At 44.4% G+C, this 13,778-nt stretch overlaps 1 protein-coding gene across 3 annotated transcripts in view; it reads left to right on the top strand.

Moving 5' to 3' along the window:
- Positions 1 to 13,778, top strand: part of GDA (guanine deaminase) — a 124,225-nt gene that overhangs the window by 71,297 nt on the left and 39,150 nt on the right. For all 3 annotated transcript variants that reach the window (XM_063913882.1, XM_063913884.1, XM_063913883.1), the window contains 4 exons: positions 5,039 to 5,146; positions 10,073 to 10,170; positions 11,096 to 11,163; positions 11,602 to 11,847. In XM_063913882.1, coding sequence (XP_063769952.1) covers positions 5,039 to 5,146; positions 10,073 to 10,170; positions 11,096 to 11,163; positions 11,602 to 11,847 — 520 coding nt within the window. The remainder of the gene's footprint in view (positions 1 to 5,038; positions 5,147 to 10,072; positions 10,171 to 11,095; positions 11,164 to 11,601; positions 11,848 to 13,778) is intronic.

Genomic DNA, 13,778 nt, shown 5'->3' with positions numbered 1-13,778 from the left:
TGTATGGTACACATGGGCTCCTCAGTCCAGGGGGGCCCCCACTGCATAAGCTGCACTCTTTCTTTTATACTCACCTGTCTGGAGTCCCTCGCGGTGGCAGCAACAGAGCACAAATCCCTGGGTAAATGGCATGGCGGCCATTTCCCAGCGAATTGTGCATATGTAGTAGAGAAATAGTGGGGAAAATAGGATTTGAATTATCTACCAGTAAATCCTTTTCTCGTAGTCCGTAGGTATAGACGGGTCCACTAGGAGCCTTGGGCACTTTAAGAATTTGATGGTGTGCGCTGGCTCCTCCCTCTATGCCCCTCCTACCAGACTCAGTCTAGGAAACTGTACCCGAGGAGACGGACATACTTTGAGAGTAGGATAGATAAGGAAAGTGGTGAGATTACGAACCAGCACACAATAGGAAAGCCATGCTAACCAAACTTGAAACATGAACAGCAACAGCTGAACAAACCAGAATACTTAACCAAGAAACAGTGCAGCAAGAACGAAGCACTGGGCGGGCGCCCAGTATCCTCTACGGATTATGAGAAAAGGATTTACCGGTAGGTAATTAAAATCCTATTTTCTGTTACGTCCTAGAGGATACTGGGAATCCATTTAGTACCATGGGGATGTACCAAAGCTCCCAAACCGGATGGGAGAGTGCTGAGGTTCCTGCAGAACTGATTGACCAAACTTAAGGTCCTCAGAGGCCAAACTATCAAATTTGTAAAACTTTGCAAACGTGTTCGAACCTGACCAAGTAGCTGCTCGGCAGAGCTGTAAAGACTGAGACACCCCTGGCAGCCGCCCAAGAAGAACCCACTGACCTAGTAGAGTGGGCCTGTACAGATTTTGGAACCGGCAAGCCTGCCATGGAATAAGCATGCTGGATAGTAAGCCTGATCCAGCGTGCAATAGACTGCTTCGAAGCAGGACGTACAATTTTATTGGGATCATATAGAACAAACAGCGAGTAGGATTTCCTGTGACAAGCTGTTCTCTTTACATACACCTTCAAAGCCGTCACAACATCCATCGACTTTGAAGTAGCAAAGGTGTCCGTCACAGCCGGAACCACAATAGGTTGGTTAATGTGAAAAGCGGACACCACCTTAGGAAGAAATTGCTGACGAGTTCTGAGTTCAGCCCTGTCCTCATGGAAAATTAAGTAGGGACTCTTGTGAGACAATGGCCCTAGCTCCGACACACTTCTTGCTGAGGCTAAGGCCAACAGTGTGAAGGTTTTCCACGTAAGGTACTTTACGTCAACCTCCTGTAACAGTTCAAACCAGTCCGATTGGAGGAACTGCAGCACCAAATTGAGATCCCAAGGTGCCATGAGAGGCACAAAGGGAGGCTGGATGTGCAGAACACCTTTCAAAAATGTCTCGATCTCAGGGAGAGAAGCTAATTTTTCTGAAGTAAATAAACAAGGCCATAATTTGGACATTAATGGAGCCTAGGCATAGGTCCACATCCACTCCTGACTGCAGAAAAAGCATGAGACGTCCCAGATGAAATTCCACCACAGAATATTGTTTGGTTTCACACCAAGAAACATACTGTTTCCATATACGGTGGTAATGTTTAGACGTTACCCCCTTCCTGGCTTGGATCATAGTCGGGATGACCTTGTCAGGAATCCCTCTTATGGCTAGAAACTAGCCGTTCAACTTCCATGCCATTAAACGTAGCCGCGGTAAGTCTTGATAGACGAACGGGGCCCTGTTGCAGAAGATCCTCGCAAAGAGGTAGATGCCACAGATCTTTGATCAGCATCTCGAGAAGATTGCTTGAACCTTATCCCTTTTTATTCTCTTTAGAATTCTTGGGATCAAAGGAAGTGGAGGAAACCCGTACACCAGCTGGTAGACCCATGGACGTTCAAAATCGGTCTTACGGAACCGTCCGGTTTTGGTACTACAAACAAGTTGGAATAATATCCCTTGTTTTGCAGATGAGGTGGAACTTGAACAATGACCTAAGTCTGTACCAGTTTTTGAATGGCGTCCTGCAAGGTTATACTTGCTTCTTGTGAAACTGGCAAGCCTGATTTGAAGAATGTGAGGTGGGAGCTCCTGAAACTCCAGTCTGTAGCCCTGAGAAATAATATCTATGACTCAGGGATCCTGGCATGATGTTGTCCAGATATGACTGAAAAATTTTAGTCGGGCTCCCACCTGCCAGCCCTCCAGGCATCACGGTCCACCATCATGCTGAAGGCTTTGAGGAAGCAGAGCTCGAGCTCTGCTCCTGTGCACCAGCAGTTGCTGGTTTTCATGGTTTACCTCTAACACCTCTGGTGGCTGTAGAAGAACCTCTGGTTTTGCCCTTAAACTTGGGAGTCCGAAAGGACTGTAGATTAGGTCCTGAGTAGGCCTTCCTGGCTGGGTTAGCTGCAGAAGGAAGATGCGTAGACTTACCCGCAGTAGCTTTGGAGATCCATGTGTCTACTTTATCTCCAAATAAGGCCTCTCCTGTGAAGGGTAGGCCTTCCACGCCTTTCCTGGAGTCCGCGTCAGCAGTCCACTGGCATAGCCATAAGCCTCTGCGTGATGACACTGCCATAGCAGTGGTGCGTGCATTAAGCAATCCTATTTCTTTTATGGCTTCCACCATAAAATTCCCAGATGGCCTTAGTAATCCACCCACATGCTATAGTGGGTCTCTGGGCCACCCCAGCAGCTGTATACAAAGATTTGAGTGTATTCTCAATTCTACGATTAGCTGTGTCTTTTAGGGAGGCTGCACCCAGGACAGGCAATACAATTTTCCGTGACAGCCTAGATACTGATGCATCCACTATCAGTGGATTTTCCAATTTTTTCCTATCATCAGGAGGAAAGGAAAAAGATTATATCAACCTTTTAGGGATTTGAAATTTCCTATCAGGATTAACCCACGGTTCTTCAAACAGGGTATTTAATTCCTTTGACACAGGAAAAGTGGCTGAGGATTTCTTTTTTATATTAAAATAAGATTCCTCAGTCTCCTCTGTTACCTTATCAGTAGAACATCTCTGATAGCTTCTATGAGAGCCTCTATTCCCTGTGACAGTGTAGCCTCCCCCACCTCTGAGTCCACCTCCCCCTCCTCCTTGTCTGACCCCTCATCATCAGAGTCAGACTGCGTGATATGGGCCTGGGAGGGTGTACTACACTGAGTACACTGCAGTGAACCCCCTGGAGAAGAGGAACACTGTGCCTTACATGAAACACACTCTTTGTCTGACATACTGTGACAGTGACAGCACACACACACAGAAAAAGGTTAAATGCACAATTAACCCACAAAGAGCCCTTCAAGAGAGACACAGAGATAGTCTGGAGCCAGCACACAGCACCCTTACTGCTAATGCCAAGCTTAGCCGGGTTGCAGACTAAGGGGTACATTTACTAAGCAGTGATAAGAGCGGAGAAGTGAGCCAGTAGAGAAGTTGCCCATGGCAACCAATCAGCACTGAAGTAACATCTATAATTTGCATACTATAAAATGATACAGAGCTACTGATTGGTGGATGGGGAAATTTCTCCACTGGCTCACTTCTCCGCTCTTATCACTGCTTAGTAAATGTTCTCCTAAGTACCCAAATTGGGGACTTAGTACACTAGTAAGCACTCCCCCCGTGCTATGACCCCCTGGTACCGCTGAGGTAAGCTGGAGTCTCTCCAGAGGAGCTGCGCGTCCCTGTCAGTCAGCGTCTGTGTCCACTGCAGAGGGAAAATGGTGCTGGTGAGCTGCTGGATCCGCTCATAGTGAAGCCCAGCCCCTTCAATGGCGCGCAGTCTTCCGGCTTTTTTATACTGACTGAGGTAATTCTAGTGCTTAAAATGGAGTCAGCCGCCTTTTAAGTCTGTAATGCCAGTCTGGGTACTGTGTACACCCGTAGTGTACTTAGACTCAGTTAGCAACTTCAGAAGTGGTGCGTCCACACTGTGTAATGAGTCTGGAGACCCAGCCGCCCCACGTAGAAGCCGTGCATCTCCGTACCCTCATGCTCACATAATGCCTGGTGACCCGCTAACCAGGACGCCGGCTTAGTACTCACCACTCATCTATCTTCTGGCTCTGTTAGGCGTGGCAGCGTGCTGCGGGAATGTACGCTCGCCGATGTGGGGCTTGCAAATAGTCCCCTCAGGAGCTAGTGTCCTGTCAGCGGGAAATAGGACCATTAACCCTTCAAGAGGTTGGGCCGTCCCCCCCCCCCCCCCGTCCCACGAAGCAGGCAGGCTGGTGCCATCCAGACCTTCCTTAAAAATTACAAACATACAAAATAAATGCACAAACCTCTTCAGGAGCTTCCAGTGACGTGATCGTCTCCTCCGGGCACATTTTCTAAACTGAGTCTGGTATGGGGGGCATAGAGGGAGGAGCCAGCGCACACTGTCAAATGATTAAATTGCCCAAGGCTCCTAGTGGACCCGTCTATACCACATGGTTCTGAATGGATTTCCAGTATCCTCTAGGATGTAAGAGAAATAGCGACTGTGCCATTTTTATGGAGATCTGTGCAGGCGCATTAGAGTCTGAGCTCTTAGTGCTCAGATTCTTCACAGCCCTGACGGCTAGAGAGAAGGGGGCCCGTATTGTTAAAAAAAAAAAAGTGCTAGCAGCAGGCTAGAATATTGACGCTGCACCTGGGTGACTAAGCGCTGCCATAAGCACCTACTGTATGGCTGCCCTGTGTCCCAAGTGTTACTAAGAGGAGAGGTAACTTACCATTGGGTGTCTGATCCAGCACTGTATCTGCTTTTCCTCACTAGAGAGGCAGGAAATGAATTCTGTCATTTTGGCCGGATGTCAATTAAGATTTTTTTTTTTTAAACCCTCTCCACTGCTGCTGCACTATATGGGACCTGGGAAAGGTGAGTCAAACACACAGTGCACAGTGAGCACAAATTGTGTCTCTGTTGCTACTGCCAATGTGGTGACTTAACGTTTACTCTCCTCGATGGTTATTATTAAAGTGAAAATAATAATATATCTGCTGTTACATACTCAGGGTGTTTTTTAATTAATAGCTGTATTTCTACATTACCTTTAGAGCCACATCAGTGAGTCTCTTGCAGAAATTGAAGAGGTGTTAAGATTATTTCCTGAATATAAAAATTATACTGAAGTATACAACAAAAATAAGCTTCTGACAAATAAAGTGAGTTTGGATATTTTTTATATTTTACAAGAATTTGTTTATTGGTTGTTACTGTGCTATCCTATCCTATCGAACACTCACTATCCTAATAGACCTCTATATCTCTCCAAGCTTTGATAAATATCCCCCTCAGTGTGTTATCACCTTAGTAACTGCACACTGAGCACTGGCCATTGAAATGTAGGATCGGCAGCTGTCAGCTTCATACCTCTGAAGCTTCCTGTTACTGCTTCTTCATGCATGTCGCAGGGATGCACATTAATAGACGATGTTTCACAACCATCAATGTTTTTATTCAACGGCAATGACTACCAATATCACTTGCTTGGTACCAAAGGCTGTTTAGCAACAACTGGTGATGCATCACCATGAGGCACTGGGGGTCATTCTGAGTTGACTGCTCGCTAGCTAGTTTTAGCAGCCGTGCACACGCTATGCCGCCACCCACTGGGGAGTGAAAATGGTCAGTTGCCACCCAGAAATGTCCCCTTCCTGTCAATCTTCTTGCAACCGTCAGTGCAACTGAAAACTTTGCTACAAACTGTGCACAACCACAATGGGCTTTGTACCCGTACGTTGCGCGTGCGCATTGCGGCCCATACGCATGCGCAGAAATGCAATTTTTTTTCACCTGATCGCTGCGCTGCGAAAATCAGCAGCGAGCGATCAACTCGGAATGACGTTCACAATGATTGTTACTTACCATTGTTAGGGTAAAATGATGGCAGATAATATTGAATAATTCCATACTGGTCTTCTGATGTCCATCCCTAGTTTGTAATTGGATGGGAGTGTGGTGCTGATCTATGATTTCACAACCCAGCGCCATGCTACCAAGAATAAACGATAGCGCTCTGCTCCTATTTCACAGTAATATGGATTATAGATGGCAGGGTGATGCAGAGGCTGGGTGCACCAGCTGTAAGTACGCTGGTCTGTCTTACATACTGTGCTACTGTATATTTGAAGGTACATTAAGATGAAACCTAGCACTGTCATGCAGTACTATTGATTACATTCTTACAAATGGATCAAATTAGTCATTGGCAGCAGACATAGCGCATTTTTCTGCAAACAGAACCTGTCTTCTAAAGTTAACATGTGGAACCCTTTCCGCGGGTAAATGCATCATCGCTTGGAAAGTGATAAAATGGAGAGTGAAAAAGTACCAGCCAATCAGCTTCTAACTGACATTTTTCAAACACAGCCTGTGACATGGCAGTTAGGACCTGATTGGCTGGCACTTTTTCACTCTCCATTTTATCACTCTTTAAGCAATGATGCATCTAGACGTTAGCCCCTTATAGAGGTATATTCAATTAGGATTGGATCCATTCCGACATGCATTTGTCAGAATGGATCCGACAACCCCTATTCAATCCCATCTCAATTCGACTTTTAAAAAATGTAATTGAGATGAGAGACCCAGAGGAGGAGGGGGGGGGGGACCCGAGGGGAGACCAGCGGGGACAGCCGCGGGCAGACGGAGTAGAGCAGCGTTACAGTAGCGCTGCAGGAGGTTGTCTCACAGCCGCCCGACCTCACGGCAGTGTCCACCCGGCTCCAGTAAGTGAGGTCACTCTTGCTGGAGCTGGGTGGACACTACCGTGAGGTCGGGCGGCTGTGAGACAACCTCCTGCAGCACTACTGTAACGCTGCTCTCCTCCGTCTGCCGCGAGCGGCGCGGCTGAGAGACATCCTGCGGCAGCGCTGTGCTGTAGCGCTGATCTCCCCTGTATGCCCTGCGGCTGTCCCCCGTCTCCCCGCGGCTCCCCCCCTCTCCTCCTCTGGGTCCCACATCTCAGTCCAACATTTTTTATGAATTCCACGACTTGTCGAATAAAAACTGATGGGACTGAATAGGTCGAATCACTATTCGACTTTAAAAAGTCGAAAACTGCCGTCTTTTCGACAGACGTCAGTTTTCGACCCTAATTGAATATATCCCATAGTGTTAAACAACCAGCATTTTCTGCAATCTGTCACCTGGCGCACTGATCAACACTCGTATCTCATGTCTGTTGCACTCACATAAAAATGTATGCAAGCGGGTAGAGCAGTGACGTGCGTTGGGGTGAGGCAGGTGAGGCAGAGCCTTTCCTGTCATACTAACGTTTGTGCCAGAGTTTTGACTGTATAAAGTGTATGACAAATACAAAGAATATGTTTTAAATATCTTCTTTGTATTATTCTAATCATTTTTATAGTCAAAACTCTGGAGTAAAAACTCTATGGCAGGTGAGGCAGTGCCCGCCCTGCCTTTCTTTTTTTCAGCACATCTCTGATCAAATCTCACCAAATTTCAAGCAGTATATACTGCTGCACCTGTGTATAATGCCCAAATGTACCCTTTGGCTCATATATTTTGTGTAAATGTGGCTCTGTTGCTATCCAGTGCCTCAAGAGCCATTTACCTCACCACACGTCCCTGGGGTAGAGCTAATGTAGCACAATGGGTGGGATGTAAAGGGGTACGAGAATCATGAAATTTGAGATTTTGTGAGAGTGCTCTTGTTGTTTTTTTTTTAAAGTGGCAATCATTTACATGGCAAAACCAGGTTGATTTTGCCATGTAAATTATTGCCACTTTAAAAAGACAAACAAACTCAAAATCTTTCACATCCTGATTCTCACACTCTTACATCCCCCCAGAGCCAGCCATAGGCATAGGCAAACTAGGCTATTGCCTAGGGCATTTGATATGCCTAGGGGCATCAGCAGCTTCTGCTGATTAAAATGATATGTGGCATGCCTATATTCTGTGTGTAGCATTTCATATGCAGATACAGCCACAGTCTCGCACAGTATATAGGCATGCTGCATATCATTTTAATCAGCAGAAGCTGCTTGTGCATCCAAGTCACATAGCAATGCAAATAAGATGCATTTTCATTAAAAAAGGTGCCTGACGTTAGCATTGAGGCAAGATTTATGAGGGCACATCTGTATCCAAGCAGAGGCAAAGGTCACAGTGTTAGTGGCAGTGTGAGTGCTGTGTGCATGTGAGTCGGTTGGTTGTGCAGTAGTGTTCAGAATATGTGAAAGGAGCATTATGTATGTCATGTAAAAATGCATTAATAATGTGCAACATATGTGTAGGCGGCACTATGTGTGTCATTATGTGTATAAGGGCATTAATAATGTGCGGCATATGTGTAACAGGGTACTACTGTATGTGTGTCATTATGTGTATAGGGGCACTAATAATGTGCAGCAAATGTGTAGGGGGCACTATGTGTGTCATTATGTGTATAAGGGCATTAATAATGTGCGGTATATGTGTAAGGGACATTATGTGTAAAAGGGCATTAATAAAGGTTGTCATAATGTGTAAGGTGCATGATGTTTATAAGGACATTAATAATGTGTCTCATGTGTAAGGTGCATTACTGTGTGGAATTATGTGTATAAATGCATTACTAATGTGTGGCATTATGTGTATAAGGTACTCTACTATGTGGCGTTGCATATAGAAAGGGCACTACTGTGTCATCTAATGTGAATAAAGAGCAATATGGGGTGGTGTAATGTGAATAAGGAGCAATTCAGAGTGATGTAATGTGAATAAGGGGCTCTACTGTGAGGAGTAACGTTTAAGGTAAAGTGATACTACTGTTGGATGTAATATGAATTATGGACACTATCACATGGTCAAATGTGAATAAAGTTGCAGTATTGTGTGGCGTAATTAGAATTGGGGTTACTATTGTGTGGCCATGCCTCTTTACCAGCAAAAACATCCCCCTTTTTGGGCTGTGCGCCAAATGTGCGAACTGTTCCTATTTAAAATACAGTATAGGGGGTACAAAAACGAAAATAAGGACTGCTATGGGTGAGGGATGATGGTGCTTGGAAAGAGGTGCAAGGTCAGAGGCGGAACCAGCGGTGGTGCTAGGGGGCACCAGCCAAAATCTTGCCTAGGGCACCATATTGGTTAGGGCCGGCTCTGCATCCCCCTCCCCCCATGTGTCACTTTTATTTTAGTTTAACAAGCACCAAATACATTTCCTTTCTTATTGAGAGTTGTTTAATCTGCATGTGTGTAAATGGCTTACAGTTACTTCTATCCTGTATCCCTAATTCTAGGAAGTTGAGAATTAAATGATTAAATGAATTACTCAATCATTATTAGACTTACAGAGGCAGTGGCGTAAGTTTGTCCCAGTTGCCCAGAGGCAAAAAAAATATTGGTGACCCCCCCATATAGTAAATAAATATATATATGTGTATTTGCTCCTGCATAGCAAGCCTGCAGATTCTAATTATATGAAGCTACTACAAAACCGTTGCAACTAGGCAGATCTTTGAAGGGGTCCAACCACACACTACATAGATCTTCTCAGTCACTCACAATGCCGATTATTTCTCTGACAAGTAATCCAGGATTAAAACCCACAACCTATTACACTGGTAGCATGCACCTTACTGATGGAGATATCTGCTCTTGCATAGGAAGTATGAGAATTCTAACTATATGAAGTTACGTGTAATTGTCAGAGAAATAACTTCATATAGTTAGCATTCTCATGCTTCCTTTATAGGAGCAAATAGCTTCATCAGTAAAGTGTCTGCTTCCAGTATATCTATAATAAAGAGGGTGTGATTTGTAAGGTGTAGTGACTAGTGGGGAAGTCGGCTACAGAAGAGATACCGGCTGCTGTCAGTTAACTTAATTGATTAATGTCGCTGAACACACAGAACCGGAGAAGTGCCCCCTTCAAAGCAGGAGCCCGGCGGCAGTTGACTCCGTTGCCTCCCAGAGTTCTGCCTCTGTACAATTAGCAGCGTAAATTTTTGGCCGATAAAAACAGGCTATAATTGCGATTTTAGCCCGATGGTCATTATGATATAATTATATAGCCTGTTTTTATCATCCTATAAAATGTCCCATTTTTCATCCAATAACATTTCAATATTACATTTTAGACAGTATTGGCGCATGGCTGTTATCTCGCAGATGAAGAACTACATGTGTTCAAAGAAAAAGGAGCTGCAATATCCCATTGCCCTAATTCAAACATTTCGTAAGTTAATATAATATAATTAAAATACATGCTACAAAAGCAAATGAATTATTTATAGTAAATATGTTAATTTTTTTAATTAGCTAGTTAGTATTAACTCTGTAATGGTATTCAACAGTTACCACAATATAATTTATGTACTACAGTATTTTATTTCTTGACATAACCTAAGACTCAACATGCTGCGCTAATTATGTTAACTAACGAAGGGAAATAAGGGTAAATTTGAATTCCAGGAATATAAGTATTGCGTATTTAAGATTATTTTGGATACAAAATTCAAAAGAGAGGAAAGTCCTGTGAAATGGCATAGTGCAGCCAGTATCGCTGCTGTAGAGCCTTCTGGATGCTTCTGACATGCATGCTGCAGGCTGTACAGTACCCCAAAGCACCTGAGAATGCTAACAGCAGTGCTGTTCTTCCCAGCAGCTGGCAGTCTAGCCCCCTCGGCATGACATCATGGACGGGATGCAATGTCCGTCGAGTTTGGAAGCCATGCAGGATGCCGGACGAACTTGGACATTTTTTTTAAAGGGGCAATCACTTACAAGGCATGGTTTTGCCTTGTAAGTGATTGCTCCTTTAAAAAAAAAATTCCAAGTTCGTCCGGCATCCTGCACAGCTGCTGAACTCAGGCGGCATTACATCTGGCTCCATGTGTATAGGGGGTGCTGCAAATCCCTGTCACGGCACTAACACTAACACAAAACACTAACTGCGAGTGCCATTTTTAATTTTCACCTCCAACCTGCCGGGGACCAGCCCATAGGCTAGAACAAATGGTGACTAGACAGAGTGTTATAATGTTAGCAGAAGCACAGTTACTTACTGCAAAACAATAGCACAGTAGGGTGGTAGAAAATTGTGACAACAAAGATCCAAGAAGTAATTGGGTTCATATATCCATTCTGTTATGTGCTTGCAGATTGTGCAGTGGTCACCTTGATGTCCAAAACGTATTAAAGCACAAGGTTAAATTGGGACTCGGGACTGGTAAGTTATGTATATTATGTGATGTTGTGGTGAAGGATGGGAAGAACTGCAGAGTTAAAACAGCATAAGACTAAGGGGTAGATTTACACAAGCTTCTAAAATGAAAAATAGAGGTGTTGCCCATAGCAACGAGTTAGCTTTTAGCTCTCATTTCTCTATTGCGTCCTAGAAACTGATACACAGAACCTGATTGACTACTATGGACAAAAGCTCCAGTTGTCTGTTTTAGAAGCTTTAGAATATCTATTCCTAACTGTGTAAAGGTTTATGATATATCCATACTTGTAGCAAAACATTCATACTGTACAATGTATTTACTGAATTTGTTTGGACATATATTTTTAACTTTGTATCTTTTCATGTTAGTTCTTATGGAGATCTGCACAATTCTACTATTGTTGAATGGATTTAAAAAATGAACTGCTTTTTCCTCAATAGATATTGCTGGTGGATATTCCATATCTCTACTTGACACTATCCGGAAAGCTATAGAAACTTCTAAAATTATTTTCATTGAAAAAGGAAAAAGTCAGAGCAATAAAGTGGAAACCAACCAAGCTGGGAAAATTGCACTAAATAAAGAAAGCAGTAATGCTAAAAATGATGCAATGGAAATGGATGCCAATTATAAAGTATTGGGTTATAAGGACGCATTTCGGCTTGCAACTCTTGGAGGATGTGAAGGTCAGTACAACTGAGCAGTGTTAAGTTTGTAGAATGAAAATTTTGACTAATAGTATTCGTCGACTACAGTTTATTTCAGGACTAAATAAACTTGTTATACTGAATTTAGACTAAAATGAAAACTGAGAGCCACTGACTGTCACATAGACTACAATGAGCTATGGGCTACCTGGTGGTTCTTGGGGACGCTCACGCAATTACCTTTGCCCAGCAGTCTTTTAGTCTCCTGCAGTGATAGACTTCTCCTATAGCAGCCGCCATTACAGGGTGAATTAGGTCCACCCCGTACTCAGATGCCCCCAGGTTTTATGTATGGAGAAGGCGACAATTGGAGGCTGAGCAAGAGTAAATTGCAGTACGGTGAGACGTTCACTGACACCAACTAGATACTGCTGCACTATACACAAACAGAGAGAAATAACCAAATGCATGTGTGTGCAACAATGCACAGGTTGGAATAAGCTCTTAACACAATCAATATGTATATGCTACAATGTAAAGGGTGTTAATTAGCAACAAGACTGTATATACATGCAACTTTGCACAGGATGGTATAAATCATAAATAAATGCAAAGGCAAGAATCTGCGTGGAGTTCCACACAAAACCTGAACACAAGGCTAGCTGGATCCGATCAGGAAATCAGTCAGATAGGGTCTCAGAATCACGGGTGTTGACAGGTTCTCACTTAGAGCAGGAACTATCACCAGCATCTGAGTCAAGCTCAGGAAGTGGATTTAACAGAAGTCTAAACCAATCCCTGCTGAGAATGTAATTAACAACACCGTGTAGCTGCCCTGCTGCACGTCCCAGAACTGCCAGCTGAGTTACTAATTACCCAGCAACAGGGAACGTCATCTGCCTCTGGCATCCTCGTTGCTAGGGATCCGGCGGCTCCCAGCACCTGGCATCAGCCTGTTGCTAGGTGGCGGGAAGGGACCAGAAGGCTTTGAGCCCGGCATCTGTGCGTTGCTAGGTGCCGGGTGGGGGGCGCGGCATCCCAACTTCTAAGCAATGGCCGGCATGCGCGCCTCCCAGTGCTAACAGAGCCCCCCCCCACCCCCACCCCGGAAGAGGGGTTAAGAAACCCCTAGATCAAGGTTTCTGGGGATATTTCTTAAAGAATCCTCTCTGTATTTCAGGAGCATGGAAGAACTTCCTTGGAGGCTCTCTCCTCAGGACCGTAGCCTTTCCAATCAACTAAATAATGTACTTGACCCTGCACAAAGTTGGAGTCCTGGATTCTCTCAACAACAAACTCTTGACGTCCCCGAATCATGACTGGAGAAGGTCTTATGAAACCTCTTACTTTAAATTTCTTAGAAACAAATGCCGGTTTAAACAAAGAACAATGGAAGGTATTATTGATTCTCAAAGATCTGGGTAACTGAAGACGGAAAGCAACAGGATTGATTTTCTGGATGATTTGAAATGGCCCAATGTAACGGGGACCCAATTTCTGAGATGTCTGGCGGAACTTGATGTTCCGGGCAGATAACCACACCATGGTGGTCATTCCGAGTTGATCGCTAGCTGCTTTCGTTCACTGCGCAGTGATGAGGCAAAAAAACGGCACTTCTGTGCATGCGTATGCAGTGCAATGTGCACGCGCGTCGTACTATTACAAAGAATGATGTAGTTTCACACAAGGTCTAGCGAAGTTTTTCAGTCGCAGTGCTGGCCGCAGAGTGATTGACAGGAAGAGGGCGTTTCTGGGTGTCAACTGACCGGTTTCAGGGAGAGTTCGAAAAAATGCAGGCGTGCCAAGAAAAACATAGGCGTGGCTGGGCAACCGCAGGGCATGTTCGTGACGTCAGAACAGGAACTGAACAGTTTGAAGTGATCGCAAGCGCTGAGTAGGTCTGAAGCTACTCTGAAAGTGCACAAAAATTTTTTTTTAGCCGCTCTGCGATCCTTTCATTCACACTTCTA

Source organism: Pseudophryne corroboree, chromosome 1 (assembly GCF_028390025.1).
Source record: "Pseudophryne corroboree isolate aPseCor3 chromosome 1, aPseCor3.hap2, whole genome shotgun sequence".
NCBI lineage: Eukaryota > Metazoa > Chordata > Amphibia > Anura > Myobatrachidae > Pseudophryne > Pseudophryne corroboree.
The sequence above is the reverse complement of the archived record's forward strand: the minus strand, read 5'-3'. Positions and strand labels throughout refer to the sequence as shown.